Genomic DNA, 23,289 nt, shown 5'->3' with positions numbered 1-23,289 from the left:
GAAGCACTTGTGCTCATATGAAAGCATATGTTTTTGATACATAAATCAAACGTAATATCTGGTGTCGACGGTTTATACAACACAATGGACAAACATTTAAGTATTATGATGAACAAGCCAAAGGCAAAGGATTTTGTAAAACAAGAGATGTATGTATTCATTAGTGAAAATGGGATCGAACACATAATTGAACACATGATATGCGCAAAATGATGCATGATGTCAAGCGCACTTCCTACAAAAACTAGTACATTTAATGGAAGACGAAGAGTAAACATTTCTGGTAAACATTCCAACCAGCCACTCTTTTGATTTATGGATACAAAAAATATGTGTGAACCGATTCCTAGGAGCTTTGCATTATACAGAAAGCTTTTAAAAGTTTTTTTTGTAGATGAAATTGGATTTTCAAACTTTGAACGAAAGAAAAACTAGCAAAACATTGTTGTTGTTTTTAATCAATCTATAGCGGACGTGTTTCAAAGGGTTAAAAAATTGCAAAAAAAATATGTTTTAAGAAATGTTTTGATAATCAATTAAGAAATGTGGACCGTTCTAATCACATAAGATATATTATTATCATTAGAAAAATCGCGCAATAAATTCAAAATCAACATACCTAGAGTCTGCTGTTCATCAACCACCATGTATTTTTGCCCACGTGCCACGTGCATCTGACATTGATCATGTCCAGTATCCGCAAAATCCGCATACATTGAATAAAATCGTTTTTTGTCATAAACAATTTATTTAATAAATGCAGATGCTTGTCTTAAATTGCAAATGTTGATCCGGATTTCATCTTGAATTTGTTTGTGGTCCATTTGTGTTGTTTTTTTGTTTTGTGTTTAGACTTTATGCGTAGACAACTGTTTATTCAATCTTTAAGCTAATTGCAATTTTAAATTTCCAGGTATGCTTGATCCGATGTTTTTCATATTGATATCGTATTTTGTTCGGCTTACATAAATCTGAAAATGATCAGATAAATATTCATTTCTGTCAGTTACAATATTCAAACTTCAAAACAATCCTTTATTTATAATAATGTCCTATCAAAAAGTTAACAATATAATCACTATCTCGTTTGATAGAACTTTATGTTCTGTATGTTTTGATTTCAGCTAGGATCACACGTTATATGAATTGTAAAGTTTTAAAAATGTTCGAATCATGCAATAGGCTGAAATGCGTATTTTATCACTCTTGTGTTATCAGTATTTATTTAAACACATAGTTCATGTAAGAAAATACAATCATGAAGTATGATTCAGCAAATACAGTGAAAACATATATACAGAACTCAAACATAGTCGAATGGTAAATGACACGTAGATATTTAGACAAAACTGAGAAAGAAGCATTACGTTTATGCAATATTTCGCTCTGTCAATCGTTCAAAGTGCTTTTAAAAATATTGTGATTCGTGTTATTGATTGAATGCATGCTGAAAAAATATTTAAAATGCATTGATTTATTTCGACGAGCGAAACGTTTGTAAAGTTAAAATAGATGAGAGGGGAGAGAGGTGTGATATGTTAATAATCATATATGTTCCTATATATATAGATGGACACACAGTGTTATAACTCGCGTGATTACAATTTAAAATCGATTCGCACAAAATAAACCCCGTGAGACAAGATTTCCCTTTCTCATTTTTAGTGTTGTTTTGTAAATCTGTTGATAACCTGTTTTTTTTAAATGACTGAACATCATTGCTATTGCGGAACTGACATGCCATTTATGTTTGCAGATTAAGTGCTCTCTTCATATTATATAAATATATTTGCTTACATGTTAAAAGCAATCATATATACTTTGACTTCTTGTTTGCTCTAAGGCATACATGTTTATTAAGAAGAATATTGAAGTGTGACTGAACTATTTAAATTTTCTCGACAGAATAATAAGAACAAGCCAAAACTCAACACAAACTTGATGACAGTGATGTATAAAAAGAAGAATATTTTATATGAACCGGTTCCAATTATATCTACAATAAGCGACATCATGATACCCCTTACAAACACTACCAAAGATAATTATCTCATCGTTTACATAGTGATTGTAAACTTTGTACCGTGTGAAAAACATACGCTGAGTGAACTCCTTTTTCTCTTACTGTTCAAGAAAGGGGTAATCCAGATATGAAATAATAGTAAGGTTTTTAATGTTATTTGCGAATGTTGTGTTTTAAAGCTGCACAGATTGAACCTTTTGACAACTTTTTTTTTATTTTTTTATTGGAACGAGCCAAAATATGCAAAAATGCATGGACACCCTGATATAAGACTGCTTACAAAAACCAGATCATAGATTTTTAAAGTTAGGTTCAAAAACAGATGTTTTATGCATTTTTTTCTTAAACCGTAGGTAACGCTTTTAGCCATAAACATTTTTATTTTCGAATTGAAATATGAAAAACTGCGATCTGATCTTTTGTCAGCAGTCTCATATTAGTGGTTAGCTTATATTTACGCGAAAATTGGCTCATTCAAAGGCAAAAACATAAACAAAGTTGACAAACCCTCAAATATGTGCAGCTGAAACATTGCATGTATATGGTTGAATTTTTATCATGGCGAGAACATGGTTGTCTTTTAACTTCGCGTGTACTTGGTTGCCTTTTAGCATCGCTTGTACGTGATTACATTTTAATTTTGTTTATACATGAATGTTGATGAACATTGTGTGTACATGATTGTTTTTTAGCATTGTGTCCCTGGTTGTCCCTCTAACATTGTGTGTCCTTGAATATGTTTTGGACCAAAAACTATGTGTCTTTGACCAATACACCAATGTAAACTACAGGGACCAGCTCAGTAGCCGTAACTGTAACAAAATGCTGTTTAAAGGCACATTGATCGATGCTTAATGAACATCAACAAAAATACAATACTGCTGTTCAAAACAACATATCCAAATGTTGGTGTCGTCGCCTAGTTAATGTTGGGTAGAACTGGTCAGCGGCCGCCAATTCATTCTTGCCCAAACATTTATCAACCAAACAACATTTACACGTTTGACTGCTGGGGTTTAACACGTAGATACTACATGCTCGCACACCTAAGCACACGCAAACAAGCACTCGCATTCATATTGTTAGATTGTTATTGTTAGTAGCATTATGATCATGTAAGCCGTCTAGATCATTTTTGCACACACAAACCGTTTTAAAATTTAGTTTAGATTAAATAACCAATAGGTGCTTCCAAACAACATATTCGAGACTAGACGTGTTATTGTTTTCCTTACAAATATATTTGTTTTTGTGGATGTTGTTTTAACAATAATTACCCAGCGCGGTGATACTTTCTTGTTTTCGAACAGTGTGATTGCAATCTAACCATACAAACCGGATCTTTATTAAGTTGCAAATATTTTACAGAAACTATAATTGGTTTTTGATGAGTACTTAAATTGATATTTTGCGTTTGATCATTATATCAAATTGTAAAACTGGTCTACCTTCAAAAACATTCGTATTATTGCAATCGACAGGAATAAAACGATACAGTATCCATAAAATATTGAAGATTCGATGATTTAGAAATATATGGCAACATACCTAACTATCAAGACAATTGTCAATCTAATTAATATTTACCGAGTTTGATTTGAAAGAAATGTGTAAAAAACGGTATAGCTACCTTATGACAAAATAAAAGTTCTCAGTATATCTTTTAGCATTCACCAATCATTTAATAGTTTTGCATGTACAGCTATCAGTGTCACGGTTATAATATTGTTATCAGTGATAAATATTTTCCATAAATGCATTATTCAGTATGTAGTTGAAAGTTTTTTTAAACAAAATTTATTCTGTTATCGATTTTGAATAAAAGTGCCACTTTAATCAATCATTCAATCCATAAGCCAATCAATTCTTTAACTCGTATAAAAATGAACGTTGTTTTCAAATACAGTTTAATCGTTTAATAATTTCTGTGCGTCTCGTTTGTTTATTAAACACATTCCTGATGGTACAATTGAAACAAACATACAGACAGTTTATTTATGGAAACAAGACAGTTATTTGAAAATAACGATTGATGTTTGCTTAGAGATAAATTGTTTTCAACGACTATTCGGAAGGTAATAACTATTATTATGTAAGCCGCTTCTACGTTTCATGACATTTTAGAATACGCTCTACTATGGTTAGAGCAGTACTTTTTGCTTTCAAATAAATATTGATGCCTTACAAAATTAGTATGAGCAAACAACCACCTTTTATGATATGTGAGCCAGCAAGCAACGGTTCTTTAACAGATGTGCTTTCTACAAGCATTAATGAATTGGTGATCGAACACCATTTATCAAAGCCTTCTAACCTAAAAACAATACCATGTACTTCGAAGATTTTTTGTTTCAACTGCGGTTTTGTGATTTGTATCCTACAAAAGCTAAACAAAGTTGTTAAATCTGTGTGTTTGTTGGTCCACCCATAGTTTTAATCTTGATGATATATGATAACCCTGATTTCCCTTGGATATGCAAGCAGTAATAAAATCGGGCATTGACAAGATATTGATGATTATATTTGTAGAAAGAAATATGACACACTTTCTTCTAACATATGGACTCATTGTTTGCATAGAATCTAAGGCATATAGTTCCACAAATATGGGTTACATTTTTATTGAAAATATTTATTTTTTCAAACAGTTATTATCATGGCTAACTTCTTACCATGGAAACAGCTAGTACTGATTAATTTGAATGCTCTCGGTTGAGCATGACAATATTTCATCCACATTTCGTAGAAATTAGAAGTAGAAGATAAATGATATATGTGCAATTGAACTTTGCAAAACAAAATAAATATACATGTTTTTTGTTTCGAATGCAGTGGTATTGACGTATTTCTGTTTACTCAGAGATTCATTAATATAAACTAGTCAAGTAAAAGAATCAGACTTAAAAAAGCCATTTTTACATAATATTGAACTGTATATCGTAGCAGTTATATGGTCTTTCCATTATTTGTCGTGTAACTGTTAAGGATTTTAGTTCAGAGCATTGCTATCTCTGCCCCAAGCATTTTTCGAACCGAAGTGAAAATGACAACAAACCTTTTATTGAATTTATTATAGGGATTTAATGTGCTCTTAGAGTAAATTAAACGTTTTATCATCAAATCAAAACGTATGGGATCGTCATTGATTGAAATGAGTACAGAATAGGCGACACAAATTTAAAATACACGACGATATCAAAAATATAATAAATATAAAAACAAAATCATAAAAACTATGAAAGGTTGCACGGAAATAAATTTAAAAAAAAGAAATTGCAGTTTTAAAATATAATTCATCAACATATGCCAAGAGCAGAACACCGGTGAAGCAGATTATGCGGTAAATATTTTACACGAGAATACTGTCTAAAGAAGTTTTATAAATAAGAGAACTGTATGGTAGCATCAGCTAGTCCGCCTGTTTGGAAATATGTCAGCGTCTGCTCGTAACGTTATTTAAAATTTATGTCCGTCAGCCTTTTATTCCGGCTTTGATCAATATTTAAATTAATGTGACCAAAGCATATCTAAATAACAGTACTTCGCATTTGCAAGCGGTCTGTATGTCCGTGTGTTTTATTGTCTGTTTAGCCCCATTACATTTTGCTGTATGTGCTTATTCATCTGAATGTCGGTTGGTCGGCCTGTACCAGAAAAATGACTTTGAACTAAAGAACATCATGCATATGCAACATTTGTGCACACTATTTAAATCCGTCTGAAATTATTGTGCAAAAGCAACTTTCACCAAGAAATAAACAGACACTCAAACTGTAATATAATAACCTGAGGAAAAACTGTTGTTCGTAAAACTGTTTTTCATCATAATATAGCAAAACAAAGTTTTGTTTAATATTTTGTTCGTATTGATTATTTATCCAATAGCATATTTCATTAACATTGCTTGTAGATTCGGATAAAGCTCATGGGAATACAGGCTAAAGCTATCATGATATTTGTAGCTTTTGACACAATCAAAAGCCGAACATAAAGACAAACAAGAAAATGGAACAAAAGACACTCACAATTTGCAATTATTCTAATACCAAATAATAACATTATATTTTTAACGGTCAGTTCATTCAGGTAAGATTTCACTGAATAATAAAGGTACAAGCGGGCCAAACGGTGATTTGCATCTATATTTACAACACAGATATAGTTCTCAATAACCCAAATGTTTTGCTTATAAATTACAATATCCAAATATATATTTTAAAGTGCGCGATACTTTTATCAAGAGTTATAATTTAAGCAAATCACTCTTTTTCTGAGAAGAGCATGATTTATGTTATCCAACAGATACTTTTTCAACGATAGGAAACATTTGTGCCCATGTGAAAGCATATGTTTTTGATACATAAATCAAACTTAATATCTGGTGTCGACGTTTTATTCAACACAATGGACAAACATTCAACTATTATGATGAACGAGCCAAGGGCAATTTTGTAACAGATGTGATTTATGTATTCATTAGTGAAATTGGGACGTCACTCGCACTTGCTACAAAAACCAGTCATTCTAATGGAAAATAAAGAGTAAACATTTCTGGTAAACATTCAAACCAGCCAAATTATGGATACAAAACATATGTGTGGGCTGATTCTTACGATCTTTGCATTTCACAAAAAACTCTTAAAATTTATGTTTTGTAAATTATAGCGAATGTTCATTTGTTTTTTTAGAAAAACTAGCTCAACTGTTATTTTTCTTAAAAACCTATGACGGAATAATATTTATTTCAAATAAGCAGCAATATTTTAACAAAAACAGCATTAAGTAGTTTTTTATTCGAACAAGAAATGTGGACCGTTCTTATGATATTAGATATGTTATTTTCACAAGAAAAAAATGTTTTAATTGCGTTCTACTGTTTATCAACCGCCAACTTTGTGCCCACGTACCGTAAAACGTGTATTTGACAGTAATGTTATTCAGTTTTTGCGATTTCCACATACTCCGAATAACGTAGGTTTGTGTCATAAACAGCTAATCTAATAGATGTACTAGTTTAAAGTCTAAACTTGTTAATGTAATTCCGGCCCTCATCTTGAACTTGTTCGGAGAAGTCCGGATTTCTGGTAAGTATAATGAGTTGGTGGTATATTTGTGGTGTTGTGTACGTTTCCGTATTTTGTGCAATATCATTTTTCTCTCTAGCCTTGAGCCTCTAAACAGAAATAATGTTTGATTTTATTACCGCTGGGCCCTATTCAATTTTCCCTGTTTAATTGGTTTCAATCTTTAAGTTAACTGCAATTTTAAATTTCCAGATATTCTTTATCCGATGTTGGTCATATTCATAACGTATTTTGGCCGGCTTTAATGTATAACTCTTGAAATGATATGATAAAATAACATAGCTGTCAGTTTCAAGATCCAAATTGCAAAACTGCTTACTTTATTACAATATGACAGTATATCATAGCTAATTCTATCTACTTAATGGTACAGTGAATCTAGTTCAAGAAGTAATTTTTGGATAGTTTTTTTGCTGAAACCCGGACGAATTTTTTTTCAAATAGTTAACAATAAAATGTCTATTTCTTTTGTTAGGACTTTATTAATGTACTGTATGTTTTGTTCTACGCTAGTTTCTCACGTTTATGTGCACTGTAAAGTTTTTCCGAAAACGTCGAATCGTGCAAAAAGCTTAAATACGTATTTCAACACCCTGTTGTTAACAGTATTTATATAAACAAAGTGTTCAAGTGGGAAAACTATAATAACTAAGTATGATAAAGCAAATACAGTGAACAAGTATAAACAGTTCAGACATAATAGATTGGATAATGACACGTACGTATTGAAAAGATAGCGTTAAAATTTTGCAATATCTCGCTCTGTCATTCGTTCAAAGTGGTGTTAACAAAATTTAAAAAAAAAGATATCCAGTATCTAGTTAGACAATGTGAGAGGTTTTGGTCTTTAATTGCACTGATGTTTATTTTACACAGTAAGAAGCAGCGTATGTAGAAAGGTGGTTGTATATTTATTTCATTTCTAAATGCCTAATGTACAGACTAGAATATGTAATGCAATCGTCATGACTACGCAATAGTTATGAAAAAAGTATCATGTTCGGGTTTGACCATTCAAACAGTCCAACAGTTGCATAGTTAACGTATTCTAAATATATAGGATGGAACAATCACAACAAAGTAACTTTTGATGTGTAGATAATCGACATATAAATATCGCCAGAAATATTATTTCAGTTTACCTAGCTGGTTAAATTCTTTCATAAATTTTGAACAATTAAATCCCTTTCATTACCAGTGAAAATGCATAAGTAATTCAAAAACACGGAACGAAAGACAAAAACGTACAAACAATGAAAACAGACCTCTCATGAATCAAAAAAGGCTTATCGGCAAATGTAAGGCATACCCCCAATTGAAACGGACAGTGAGGGATGCGCGCACAAGTTTACACTTGCTCAAACATTCATCCGAATATTATTTTTTAATGCCGGGTGCCAGGCAAAGGAGCTATTTTGTACGAAATTGGTGCGGACTTTCCGCACCCGCGAAACATAGTGTCAAACATAACGTGTTTATATTTTCAAAATATCTTCTTATAAAATACTGCTGCGCTTTGATGCAATTGAAACAAAACAAAAGCAATAATAGCATTCTGTGAACAAATATGTTTACGTTCCCCATTACAAATGTTCTTGTGTCAATCTATGTTAATAATCCGTGCATGGTTTGGATTTAGAGTGACTGAACATCAGTGCTTTTGTGCAACTGACATGCCATTTATGTTTGCAGAGATAAAATGCTCTTCATATATAAATTTGCAAACGCAATCATATTGACTTGACGTTTTATTTGCCCTAAGACAGGCAAGAGCATTTAGATAAATTGACCGATTTTGAAGAAGCATGACTGGCATCTTTAAATAGTCTAATAACTATTGTTAACGAAAGCCAAAACTAAACACAAAATGGTCATCGATGTAAATAAAAAAGACTATTTCATATAAATGGATCGAATAACACCATCATTAAACGGCATACATCATGATATTTGTGACATAATGGACCGTAGTTTCTTCTCTCACCGTTAACAAAGTGATTATAAACAAGGGACTATATGAAAAGCATAAGTTGAGTGACTTCCTGTTTCACTTACCGTTTCAATACGGAAATCCAAATATTGAATGATAATATCGTTTTTATGTGATCAGTGAATGTTTAATATTGTAAGAACTTGATAATTGTTTAACAGTGTGTGTACCTCGTATGTTTAACATTGTGTGTTTTCCTGGGACAAGACATATTGCCTAAACTTACACAAAAATGCTGTTTAAATTCACACATGGTTGTTAAACGAACATAAAAAAGCATAACGCTGCAGCCCAAGACAACACATTGAACAAGTACATCATCATGAACAAATGTTGGGGTCATCGCCTAAGCAAGTTCAGTGAAAATAAGCAAAACATCACTGTGGTTTTAAACCGGTTTGCGACCGCCCAACCTTACACCTGCTCCAATATTTTTACACGAAGTTGCTTCACGAACGCAAATCTACGCATGCGCACACAAGCACACTCATTGACATTGTTACGCCGAAGAAGCATTATGATCGTTTCCACCGTCTGGAGCATACACCACCTGTTTAAATACTTCAGTTTAAATTGAACAACGAAAAATTACTTACAACACCAAACATTCTTATCGTTGTATTGTATGCAACATACAATTATATTTATTATGTTTTTGTTTACAATATTCAGTCACATGCAGATTTTTTTTTTTTGAACAGTGTTGTTGATATCTTACTATGCAAACCTGAAAGTGCAGGGAAAATACCAGCCCTGTACGAAAACTATAATTGGTTTTGATGAGCACTGAAAATGATATTTGCGTTTAATCATTTTTAGAATGTATAACTGTTCAACCATCAAACACATTACCCTTATTGCCATCGATAGAAATAAAACAATACTGTATCCTTATTATATTGAAGATAAGATAATTATGAAATATGTGGCAAACAGACCAAACTAGCTAGACAAACACAATTTAATTAATATTAGAAAGCATAAAAAATGCATTGAAATTGGAACTAGCAGATTGAATGTTCGAAACATAATCATAGGCAACAAAACATTCAATCAATCATTTAATCCTTTAATCAATTAACGTTTTAATTTATATAAAAAAACGCAATGCGTCAATTTGAAATCTGATTGTTGTGTTGTTGCTTTTTCAAATCCAGTGATTTGGATTAATAATACCCGTTCGTTCCGTTTATTTATTCTTTCAGCATATTTCTAAAAGTACAATAAAAATGCAACATATAGAATGTTCTTTGATGTACAACTTGATATTTAATTTATACTAACGATTCATGTATGTATAGAATTAAATTCAAAACCTTTTTTTTCCTACACATTTAAATAAATGCTGTTTAGGTTGCAATAATAAATATTAAACAACATTAACATGAGCAACCAATCACCTAGAATGAAACATGAGCTAACAAGCAATGGTTTTGTAGCAGATGTGTTTTCTTCATTCATTAATTAAATTGTGATCGAATAAACTATTGTTTAAACCCCTCTAACCTTAATACAATCGTGAGTACTTCAATTATTGTGTGGTTGTGTGGTTTGTACAATGTGAAAGCTTGAAAAGGTTTTGTTAAGCTATCTGTTTGTTTATCAACCAATATTTTAAATATTACTGATACATGATAACCCTGATCTCCCTTAGATATTAAGCGTTCATCAAAACATGTTATTGACCATAACTATATCTATATTGCACACATTCTTCAAACATATGGACTCGGTGTCTGCGAAGTATCTTTGGCATGTAGATTGAAAAATATATGTTATATATGATTAAACATTTATAATTTACAAATATTTATAAATATTTGCTTATTAATTACCATGGAAAAACAGTACTTACGAATACAACCCTGTCAGTTATGCATGGACATGTTTTAATTGAATGCAGTGAAATAGAAGTATTTTCGTTTACTCAGAGATTTGTTTCTAACAATGACTGCATCGTATCTTTGAAAAGTTTTTGCATAAGTTGGTCTGAATTGTATCACTCCGTCTGCAGATCGAGTTGGGATCTTTAATCATAGAAGTACTTGTGGTTTACCTATACGTTTATAATTATTTGTTTTTTGATAAGTTTCCTCAAGTTAATGCATACTTTGATAAGATTTATCTTTTGCGTTTATTCTCTATTAAGCATTGTTGGGATAAGAGTGGGGTTTGTGCACATAAACTGGTTTAAACCCCAAGTAAATTTACATTTTACTGACCGTTCCAAGGCGGTACCTAACAATTCTTGATAAACATCCCTATTCTTTTATATATATAGTATGTATGCACTGTGCTGTTGCTGGAGTTTTGTGCTGTTCTTCTATGTTTCTTGTTTGTGAATTTGTGTTTTTTTTGTTTTTGGCGTTTGCCCAGTGCCACAAAACAGGGTTTATGTTTAAACTTTTTGCTACTGAGCTTGTTTCTGTAGCTTTTTGCATAAGTAATGAAATGTTCAAGTAAAAAAAACAGATTCAAAGATGAGTTATTGTTTATATAAGATTATTTTGTTTATCGTAGCAGTTGTTTGGTCTTTCCATTTCTTGTCGTGCAGCTCTTGATGTCTTATTTCCAAGTATTGTTATCTCTACCGCCCAAGCACTGTTTAAAGAGAAATCGAAGCGAAAATGACAAAGCAACATTTTATGGAAATTATTATGGTATTTAAATATGTTCTGGAAGTAATTTAAACGTTTGATCATTTAATCAAAATGTATTTGATCTGCATCGATTAAAATGAGTACAGCTTAAGGCGAAACAGATTTCAAATTTACTATGATATTAAAGTGTATGAACTTTGAAAATCATTAAATACAACCTAATAAAGCTTGCACTGAAATGAAAATAAACTGAAAAATTCTGATTTCACAATCTAATTTACCTGAAAGGGTATAGAGCGGAATAAAGGTGGAACAGATTATTCAGTAACAGATTTATTACGAGAATGATGTCTGCAGATCAATCGTTAATACGAGAACAGTGTGGTAGCTTCAGTTAGTCTGCCTGTCCGCTTATCTGTCTGCGTCTGCCAATAACCTTATGTTTTAATGTATATCTGTCAGTATTTTTTGCCGTCATTAATGAATATTTAAAATCAAATGAACAAAGAATACTCGTTTCGCTTTTGTAAGCTGTCCGCCTGCATAACCTCATTACCTTTTTATGTGCTTATTCTTATGACTGTCGACGTGGACCGTCCGCCGGTTAATAAACCGCGGATCATCTACCCGCCTTAAATTTCTATAAGTCGATTGAAATTTGTTACAAAAATACTAGCTCTCACGCTTTCCACCTGACCGGTCGTGCGATGAAAAACGGTCTGCTTCTAATTAAAAGTGTGTCTCTTCGCTAGTCCGTACGGACAGAAAAGTGAGACAAAAAAATCAAACAAAAATGATTATACAGTATTTAAAGTATAAGCTACATGTTTGTACAACATATGCATTTCAACTGTTACAAACAATATAAACTGGACGCTATCTTGTCTACAAAATGGATTCGTATTGATAGTTGACTTAACAAAATATCATCCAAATGCAATTTGAATTAATGCACAATATTTAAACCGATTTTAAACGACTCTGCAAAAGCAACTGTCAAAGAGAAATAAACAGACACTAAAAAAAGAATGCAATAAAATATTCTGAGGGAAAACTGTTTTTCGTTAAACAAAATAGCAAATGATATCTGGTTTATTGAAATTGCATTTGATCCTGTGCGGAAAAATAATGTTTAAGAATTTGGTAAATTGTGATAAAATTTTAATTCAATTATTTGCAGAATCAGGCTCATGCATAGAAACCACTCACAGTTGCAATTATATGTATACAACAGTGATTGCAATATATTTGGGTATTATCATTTTGCAACATTCAGTGCAATCAGGTACGATTTCACTTAATAATAAAGATATAAGCGGACCAAATGATGACATGCATGTATGTTAAAACTCAGATATAGTTCTCAATAACCCAAATGTTTTATCTTACTAATTTCTATATACAAACATTTATTTCAAAATACACGATTGTGTTAATATTTTAAGCAAATCTTTTTCTGAGGATATTTTGTTTTTATATTTAACGACAAATACCGTTTCAACGATCGAAAGAATTAACGGCTATGTGCAAGTATATGTTTTTCGATGCATTAAAGAAACGTAATATCTGGTGTCGACGTTTAATATAACACAATGAACAAACATTCAACTGTAAGGATGAAGGAGTAAATGGAAAGAATTTTGTTATAGATGTAATGTATGAATTGATTAGTAAAATAAACTCGGTATTTACGCATGAACGGTCTGTGTTATCGATGTACTAGTTTATAGTCTTAACTTTTTCATGAAAGCCCGGATTTTGGTAAGAACTATGGGTTTGTACTTTACCTATAAGTTTATTGTTATTTGTTTTATTGTGGTTTACCTTTACGTTTATAATTATTTGTTTTTTGATAAGTTTCCTCAAGTTAATGCATACTTTGATAAGATTTATCTTTTGCGTTTATTTGTTTGTGATTGTATGTTCTATGTCTTTGGCGTTTACCCAGTGCCATTAAACCGGGTTTATGTTTAAACATTTTGCTACTGAGCTTGTTTCTGTAGCTTTTCTCATATATATTGTGGTCTATTAGTAGTGTTATGTACGTGGGTGTATTTTATTCAATGTCATTTTCGCGCTAACCTTGCGCCTCTCAACATAGTTTATATTTGATTTTATTACTGTTGGACCCTGTTTTATTGTATTGTTGATATATTGAGACTGACTGTATGCATAGACATCTTTCTATTCAATATTTTAGTTATCTTTATTTTTATTTTCCAGATATTCTTAATCCAAAATAGGTCATATTCATATCGATTTTTATCGGCTTATGTATTACTTGAAAAGGTATGATAAATATATACATATCAGTAAGTTACGTGTTCCAAATTTCATAAGTCCTTTATATAATTATGATAATACGAGGGTGTTGCATAATTTTATCCAACAGTTAAGGTTGGAGTAAAGAGTAAACCATAGTGTAATAACTAATGTTATTATTTTTTTTAAATCATGCTCCTGATATAAAATATAACAGCACTTTGGTGAACTGAAAACAAAACAAGAGCAATATTTTCGTTTTTAGACAATATTTAACGTTCCCTTTTTCAAATGTTGTTTTGTAAAACTGTGCGTAGTTTCTTTTAGATTGACTAGGCATCATTGTTATAATGCTACTGGCATGCCATTTTTATTTGCAGATGTAAAATGCTCTCTGAACTCGCTTTCTTATCTTGTTTATATATAGCAATACTCTGAGTTTGATCGCGTCTTGGGTTTTAATATCAATATCTCGAGATAGTAGAAGTTCATCCTAATGATGTTACAATATCGGTTACCGCATTTCTTGAGTATTTGTTTTTTTTTCTGTAGAAAGGCTCATCTATACAAATGTCCTTTTTAAATCCAAGAAAATATCATTTTCATATTCATTTCCGTACGATTTGATAAAGCGGACCTTTCGTATTTAATATTTAACATTGATATGTGTATCCTCGAACAGTTTTTAATTATGGCGCCTACGGTTGTACCAATATTAATTATTACAGTTTGTTTCATCATGACGTTGTCTGTCATTTCGATTTGAGTATTAAATCTATAAACAACTCTCAGAACACATTCAAACCACATAATGCTTTTCAGAGAAGGTTTGTTATTTTTGCCTTTTACGATCCAGTTTCTCTTTGTGGATTATATGCGGATGAGAATGCAAACCTACAACAGCTGCATGAATAGGGGAGACTAAAACACTATTGTTTTTTTTAGATAAATATAAAAAGCGCCTATTAAAGCTATATTATCATTCCACTCCTTTTCCTTTTCTTTTGACGTTTTGTCCTTTTTGCTCTAAGACATACGTATACATTAATAAAACTGGTGAATTATGACTGACATATTTTAATTGTATCAACCATATAATTAACGAAAGCCAAAACTAAATTCATAATGGTCATTTGTTTTAAAATATAATTCACATGAACCAGCTCCTAAAATTCCATCATTAAGCCACATTTATCAGTATTACTCTGACATAATGGACCGTAGATAATTCTCTCATCGTTTACATATTGATTGTGAACTTTGGACTGGTTGAAAAACACAAGCTAAGTGAATACCTTTTTGACTTACCGTTTCAATATGGTAATCAAAATATTTGATGACAAATTAAGCGTTTTTAATTTTGTATGCGAATGATGTTTTTTACATTTGTACTCGGTAGTATTTTAGCATTGTATATACATTGTCTTCTTTTAACATTTGTATGAACATTGTTGTTTTGTACCAGTTTATGTACCTGGTTTTCTTTTGATATTGTATGTACATAGCTGACCTTAAACATTATGTGTACCTGGTTGTCTTTTAACATTGTGTGTACCTGGTTGTCTTTTAACATTGTGTGTACTTGGTTGTCTTTTAACATTGTGTGTACCTGGTTGTCTTTTAACATTGTGTGTACCTGGTTGTCTTTTAACATTGTGTGTACCTGGTTGTCTTTTAACATTGTGTGTACCTGGTTGTCTTTTAACATTTTGTTTACCTGGTTGTCTTTTAACATTGTGTGTACCTGGTTGTCTTTTAACATTGTGTGTACCTGGTTGTCTTTTAACATTGTGTGTACCTGGTTGTCTTTTAACATTTTGTTTACCTTGTTGCCTTTTAACTTTGTGTACATGCTGTCTTTTACCATTATGTGTACCTGGTTGTCTTTTAACATTATGTATACCTTGTTGTATTTTAACATTGTGTGTACCTGGTTGTCTTTTAACATTTTGTTTACCTTGTTGCCTTTTAACTTTGTGTACATGCTGTCTTTTAACATTATGTGAACCTGGTTGTCTTTTAACATTGTGTTTACCTGGTTGTCTTTTAACATTATGTATACCTTGTTGTATTTTAACATTGTGTGTACCTGGTTGTCTCTTGCACCATTGTTTGTACCTGGTTGTCTTTAACATTATGTATACTTTGTTTTCTTTTAACATTTGTGTGTACATGGTTGTTTTCTACCATTGTTTGTACCGGGTTTTCGTTCAACAATGTGTGTACAAAGCTGTTCTTAATCATTACGTGTACCTGGTTGTCTTTTACATTGTGTGTACCTGGTTGTCTTTTACATTGTGTGTACCTGGTTGTCTTTTACATTGTGTGTACCTGGTTGTCTTTTAACATTGCGTGTACCTGGTTGTCTTTTACATTGTGTGTACCTGGTTGTCTTTTACATTGTGTGTACCTGGTTGTCTTTTACATTGTGTGTACCTGGTTGTCTTTTACATTGTGTGTACCTGGTTGTCTTTAACATTGTGTGTACCTGGTTGTCTTTTACATTGTGTGTACCTGGTTGTCTTTTACATTGTGTGTACCTGGTTGTCTTTTACATTGTATGTACCTGGTTGTCTTTTACATTGTGTGTACCTGGTTGTCTTTTACATTGTGTGTACCTGGTTGTCTTTTACATTGTGTGTACCTGGTTGTCTTTAACATTGTGTGTACCTGGTTGTCTTTTACATTGTGTGTACCTGGTTGTCTTTTACATTGTGTGTACCTGGTTGTCTTTTACATTGTGTGTACCTGGTTGTCTTTTACATTGTGTGTACCTGGTTGTCTTTAACATTGTGTGTACCTGGTTGTCTTTTACATTGATGTACCTGGTTGTCTTTTGCATTGTGTGTACCTGGTTGTCTTTAACATTGTGTGTACCTGGTTGTCTTTAACATTGTGTGTACCTGGTTGTCTTTAACATTGTGTGTACCTGGTTGTCTTTTTCATTGTGTGTACCTGGTTGTCTTTAACATTAAGTGTAACTTTTTGTCGATTAACATTATGTGTAAATAATTGTTATTTTCAAATAACATCGTAGAGACTTGTAGTTGTGTTGCTTTGCTTAAAAACACATATTTATTTCTGTTGTTGTTTCTGTTACAATAGTCACCAAACGTTCAGCTAAGTGTTTTATTTTGTTAAAGTGTGATTGATAACCACGTTTATACAAACCTGAAATGAGACCCTTAAACGGCAACAAAACTTGTTTTGTATGAACACTGATAATATTATTTGCGTTTGATCATTATATCAAAATGTAAAACCATTACACCATCAAACACATTACTCTAATTGCGATGGACAGAAATAAAACAATACGGTATCCTTAATATATTGAAGATGCAATGATTTAGAAATATGTGACATTTAATCAAACATTCAATCCATAAGTCAATTTACGTTTTAACCCAGGCAAAAAAAGAATGCAATGCGTCAATGTTTAATGTGATGTTTGTAATGTAGTTTTTAAATCCAGTTATTTAAGGTTATAATAACTGCGCGTCTTCTTTGTTTATTCTATCAACACATTTCGAATGGTACAATTGAAACAATCATACATACAGTGCATTGATGGATACGATAGTTATTTGTTAATAACAATTGATGTTTGTTTGGAAATAAATTATATTCAACTACTAATCGGAATGTGTATATTCTTAATATGTTAGCCGCTACTATGTTGCAGGTTCTCTTCAGAAATACTATTATCGGAGCAATGCTTTTTTTGTTTTGAGCCAACACAATTATAAAAAATGAAAATAAGTATTCGTCAATCAAAAACAAATAATGGAACAAAATTAGTTTTGAGCAAACAATGACCTTTATATGATACATGAGCCAACAAGCAACGATTCTGTAAAAGATGTGTTTACCTCATTTATGAATGAAGTTGCAATCGAACTCAACATTTATTCATAGACTTCCAAACTAATTACGTGTACTTCGATTAGATTTTTTTATTTCAATTGTTGGGTGGTTCGTACAATGTAAATGCTTAACAGAGTTAAGCGATGTGTTTGATTTATCAACCAAGAGTTTTGATATTGCTGATCTATGATAACACTGATCTCATTTAGAAATAAAAGCATTTATTAAAGCGGGCAAATGAAAATGTATTGATGATTACTCATGATTACAATTTAAGACAAAAATATTACAAACTTTCTTTAAGCATATGGACTCATTGTCTGCATAGTATCATGGTTATTTAGTTAAACAAACATTTGATATATTTGTATTGAAATTATTGAATTTGGTTATCAGGGAAAGGAAAAATGGAACTAAAGCATCCAACGCTGTCAGATAAGCATGACAATATTTCAACCAGACATTGAGAAGTAGGACATAAATGATATTTGTGCAATTGAACTTTTCAAAACAAAATTAATTTACACTTTCATATTTCGAATGCATTGATATTGACGTCTTTTCATTTACTCAGAGAATCATTGACATGGACTAGTCAGGTAAAAGAATCAGATTAAAAATTTGCTTTTATATAATATTGTTTGGTTATCGTAACAGTTGTATGGTCCCTTGTCGTTCATCTGTTGAGGATTTTATTTCCGAGCTTTGTAAATTATGTCGCAAGCAATTATCAAACAGAATCCGGAGTGACAATGGCAAACCAACCTTTAATGGATATTATTATCGAAAATAGATGTGCTCGGAGAGTAATTGCAACGTTTGATCATCAAATCAAAAAGTATTAGTTCGTTATCGATTGAGATCAGTACAACTGAAGGCGAAACGAATTTAAAATTATCGATGAGTGTAGGAATTTTAGAAATCTTTAAATACAAACTATTTATGGTTGAACGGGAATGGAAATATGCTACAGGAAATTGGTTTTATTGGCAAGTGGGAATAGCAAAAAAAGGCGGAGTAGATTATGCGGTAACTAATTTGAGAGAACTTTAAGGAAAAAATCAGATAGTCCGACTCTCCGGTGACCTGTCTGCGTCTGCCTGTAACGATATTTTAAGGTGTGTCCGTCTGTTTGATATACCGTCTTTAATCAGTAATTCCTGGGAACAAAGTAAGTATATCTAAATAGATTACGTGTAGCATTTGTATGTTGTCTGTCTGTTCGTTTGCGTATGTGTCTGTTTAGCTTTATTACATTTTGCATATTGTGCCTATTCATATGACTTGGGCCTGTTTATCACATTGTTTGTTCTCCAATCACCCAGTAGGTCAGTCAGGCTCGTACCGCGCTCCCGTCTTTAATTGTTTATGAATTGATTTTTTGTAAAAATCACTCTGTCTGTCATGCTTTCCACCCGTCCGGCCGCCCGATGGCATTCCGCGTCTGAATATAATCTTGTATTTTCGCTTGTCCGTATGGACAGAAAAACGTAAAATGACATTTAAATGATCATAATTAAAATATAAGCGACAAGTTCGTAGAGCATATGCATCTAAACATCTAAAAAGATGAACGGTTTGTTATGTGTCGTTATTATAACCATGTTAACAGATCATGACACATTTATTTTGGCTGTGGCAGATGTGATAGATAATAAACATTACTCACACTTGTTTATCTGACAAACATGCAATTAAAATGCAGATAATTTCACAAATTGGTCTATATATCAGCCAGAAGATGATAAATTGGCAGAGGATCTGTTTCAAAGTTGCATGATGAATAATTCATTTTTCGAAGGCAAAATGAAAATAAACAAAAATCAGTAGCGTTTTTATTTTCAATTTCTTCCCGAAAACATTCCGACAAAAGTTTCACTTAGATGAGTAAAAGGTTTAACAGGTTATTCGTCGGGTTGTTTTCCTTATACTTATACAAATAATTGTTGGCTTTACAGAAGAGTTATAACTGCAGATGAAAAATTTCTTGTATTTTTCGAAAAAAGGCCTAAACAAAAATATATCAGTACGATTTATGAATTTAATTGTATTAATGTGTCACAATAAAAAAGTGATATTATTTCATTGATTGAAACTAGTACAAGAATGAACCACATATATTCAGAATATTCTGAGATAATATTTAAATTATTAGGGATACTAGAAGTATGCTAAATATAAAAGGTTGCCAGGAAAAGTAAATACATAAATTGAAATCATTGCGATTCAAAATAAAAATAAATGACAATGTTTCTTCTCTTTTACTTGACCTGAAAATGTACACTCTAGTCATATAAATGACCGATTCGACCACTCAGACATTTCAAATTGAACGACGATATATGAGTCTCACTCAAGTCTGTATATACGAATCGACCCTTCTCTCGAACAAACCTGAACCGGTATGTAAATAAGAATAGACCCATCTCTCGAACAAACTTGATCCGTTATGTTAATAAGGATCGACCCTTCTCCCGAACAAACCTGAACCGTTATGTGAATAAGGATAGACCCTTCTCCCGAACAAACCTGAACCGTTATGTGAATAAGGATCGACCCTTCTCCCGGAGAAACCTGAACCGTTAAGTGAATAAGGATTGACCCTTCTCCCGAACAACCCTGAACCGTTATGTGAATAAGGATAGACCCTTCTCCCGAACAAACCTGAACCGTTAAGAGAATAAGGATCGACCCTTCTCCCGAACAAACCTCAACCGTTATGTGAAAAAGGATGGACCCTTCTCCCGAACAAACCTGAACCGTAATGTGAAGAAGGATGGACCCTTCTCCCGAACAAACCTGAACCGTGATGTGAATAACGATCGACCCTTCTCCCGAACAAACTTGAACCGTTATGTGAATAAGGATGGACCCTTCTCCCGAACAAACCTGAACCGTTATATGAATAAGGATTGACCCTTCACCCGAACAAACCTGAACCATTATGTTAATAAGGGTAGACCCTTCTCCCAAACAAACCTCAACCGTTATGTGAATAAGGATTGACCCTTCTCCCGAACAAACCTGAACCGTAATGTGAAGAAGGATGGACCCTTCTCCCGAACAAACCTGAACGGTGATGTGAATAACGATCGACCATTCTCCCGAACAAACCTGAACCGTTATGTGAATAAGGATTGACCCTTCACCCGAACAAACCTGAACCATTATGTTAAAAAGGATAGACCCTTCTCCCGAACAAACCTGAATAGTTATGTGAAGAAGGATAGACCCTTCTCCCGAACAAACCTGAGCCGTTATGTCAATAAGAATAGACCCTTCTCCCGAACAAACCTGAACCGTTATGTTAATAAGGATCGACCCTTCTCCCGAACAAACCTGAACCGTTATGTGAATACGGATAGATCCTTCTCCCGAACAAACCTGAACCGTTATGTGAAGAAGGATACATCCTTCTCCCGAACAAACCTGAACCTTTATGTGAATAAGGATAGACCCTTCTCCCGAACAAACCTGAACCGTTATGTGAAGAAGGATAGACCCTTCTCCCGAACAAACCTGAACCGTTATGTGAATAAGGATAGACCCTTCTCCCGAACAAACCTGAACCGTTATGTGAATAAGGATCGACCCTTCTCCAAAAAAACTTGAACCGTTATGTGAATAAGGATTGACCCTTTTCCCGAACAAACCTGAACCGTTATGTGAATAAAGATAGACCCTTCTCCCGAACAAACCTGAACCGTTATGTGAATAACGATCGACCCTTCTCCCGAACAAACCTGAACCGTTATGTGAAAAAGGATGGACCCTTCTCCCGAACAAACCTTAACCGTGATGTGAATAACGATCTACCCTTCTCCCGAACAAACCTGAACCGTTATGTTAATAAGGATCGACCCTTCTCCCGAACAAACCTGAACCGTTATGTGAATAAGGATCGACCCTTCTCCCGAACAAACCAGAACCGTTATGTGAATAAGGATAGACCCTTCTCCCAAACAAACCTGAACCGTTATGTGAATAAGGATAGACCCTTCTCCCGAACAAACCTGAACCGTTATGTGAATAAGGATAGACCCTTCTCCCGAACAAACCTGAACCGTTATGTGAATAAGGATAGACCCTTCTCCCGAACAAACCTGAACCGTTATGTGAAGAAGGATCGACCCTTCTCCCGAACAAACCTGAACCGTTATGTGAAAAAGGATCGACCCTTCTCCCGAACAAACATGAGCCGTTATGTGAATTAGGCTCGACCATTCTCTTAAAGAAACAAGAACCGTTATGTGAAGAAGGATAAACCATTTTCTCGAACCGGTATATGATTAAGGATCGACTCTTCTCCAGAACAAACCTGAAAAGTTATGTGAATAACGATAGACCCTTCTCCCGAAAAAACCTGACTTGTTATGTGAATACAGGGGATTATCATATTGAATGATGATTGAGGATACGGATGCAAGAAAAAAAGAAATTTGTTTTAAATTACTTAGATTTAAATAACATGGAACAATGGACCAAAAGGTACAAGCCCAGTATCTTCACCTGTTTAAAGAAACATTATTCAAGGCAAGTCATCCTCAAACCGAGAGACACACGACTTCATATAAATATAAACACATTACAAAACAAACCTCGTAATAAGAACAACTTTGGATAATCGCCATGGCATTGTTAGTGAACACGCGCAACCACACATTTGCACCAACTTTGACCTTTTCCAAAATAAAGCATTAAACATCATTTACGTCATGTACAAGAACGTTTTTGTAATTATAAGCAACGTGTACGCAAAGCGTTATTATGAATTCAAAATCTAAAGTAATGAGTGGGACATAAACATGTCTGAATAAAACAAATCTTTATGATAATATACCTATAATGTTACTATACTTACAAGTTTCAGGGATCATTGTTTACTATGTGACATTACTTATTTAAGTATGTATTTGATTCTTTTTTGTCATTTTTAAAACCTTCGTTTATGAAACAAAATGTATTTTCTAGAAGAAATCCGATACATGTAATCCTTTGCATGTTCAATAAATTGCTGTAAACAGATAAGGCTACACTTGTGTTTGCTGAGGATACGTGTACAATTGACAAACGGGCAATTAAAACGACGTTTTCCACAAATTGGTAAATCTAGCCCAGCCAGAAGATGATAAATTAGCAGATGCATGATGAACAAGTTATTTCTCGAAGGCAAAACGATAAAGCAACAATCCGTCACCATTTCTGTTTTATTGTTTTTACCGCAAACAATCGGGGAATGTAATGTGTAAATTGCAGTTAAATTCTGATTGCGAGGTTTAGAAATACAATTACTATGAATTAATAAACAAACACTATGATAGATACGTCAGGGAGTTAAGGATGTATAACAGATGTGTTTTCTATACTCATCGGTAAAATTGTGATCAAACATGCCATTTATTCAATTGATGTCCGACCTCAATCTGATTACCAGACGTTCGTAGTTACAATAAGACTACGATG

The 23,289-nt window shown here is 32.9% G+C and overlaps 1 protein-coding gene across 1 annotated transcript; it reads left to right on the top strand.

Moving 5' to 3' along the window:
- The first annotated feature begins 20,168 nt into the window (after positions 1-20,168).
- On the top strand, positions 20,169-22,040 carry LOC128214067 (uncharacterized). The gene is made up of 3 exons (XM_052920319.1): positions 20,169-20,228; positions 21,007-21,402; positions 21,591-22,040. Exons 1-3 carry the CDS (start codon positions 20,169-20,171, stop codon positions 22,038-22,040), a joined length of 906 nt encoding a protein of 301 aa, XP_052776279.1.
- The last annotated feature ends 1,249 nt before the right edge of the window (positions 22,041-23,289 follow it).

Source organism: Mya arenaria, chromosome 2 (genome assembly GCF_026914265.1).
Source record: "Mya arenaria isolate MELC-2E11 chromosome 2, ASM2691426v1".
Classification (NCBI taxonomy): domain Eukaryota; kingdom Metazoa; phylum Mollusca; class Bivalvia; order Myida; family Myidae; genus Mya; species Mya arenaria.
This window is presented reverse-complemented; position numbering and strand designations above follow the sequence as displayed.

What these genes read in the sequence shown, in the direction of transcription:
- LOC128214067 (XM_052920319.1), top strand. Translation starts at nt 20,169, where the DNA reads ATGAGTCTCACTCAAGTCTGTATATACGAATCGACCCTTCTCTCGAAC. An exon ending in TCTCGAACAAACCTGAACCG is followed by an intron (nt 20,229 to 21,006) that starts GTATGTAAATAA and finishes TATGTTAAAAAG; the next exon opens with GATAGACCCTTCTCCCGAAC. An exon ending in GAACAAACCTGAACCGTTAT is followed by an intron (nt 21,403 to 21,590) that starts GTGAATAAGGAT and finishes TATGTGAAAAAG; the next exon opens with GATGGACCCTTCTCCCGAAC.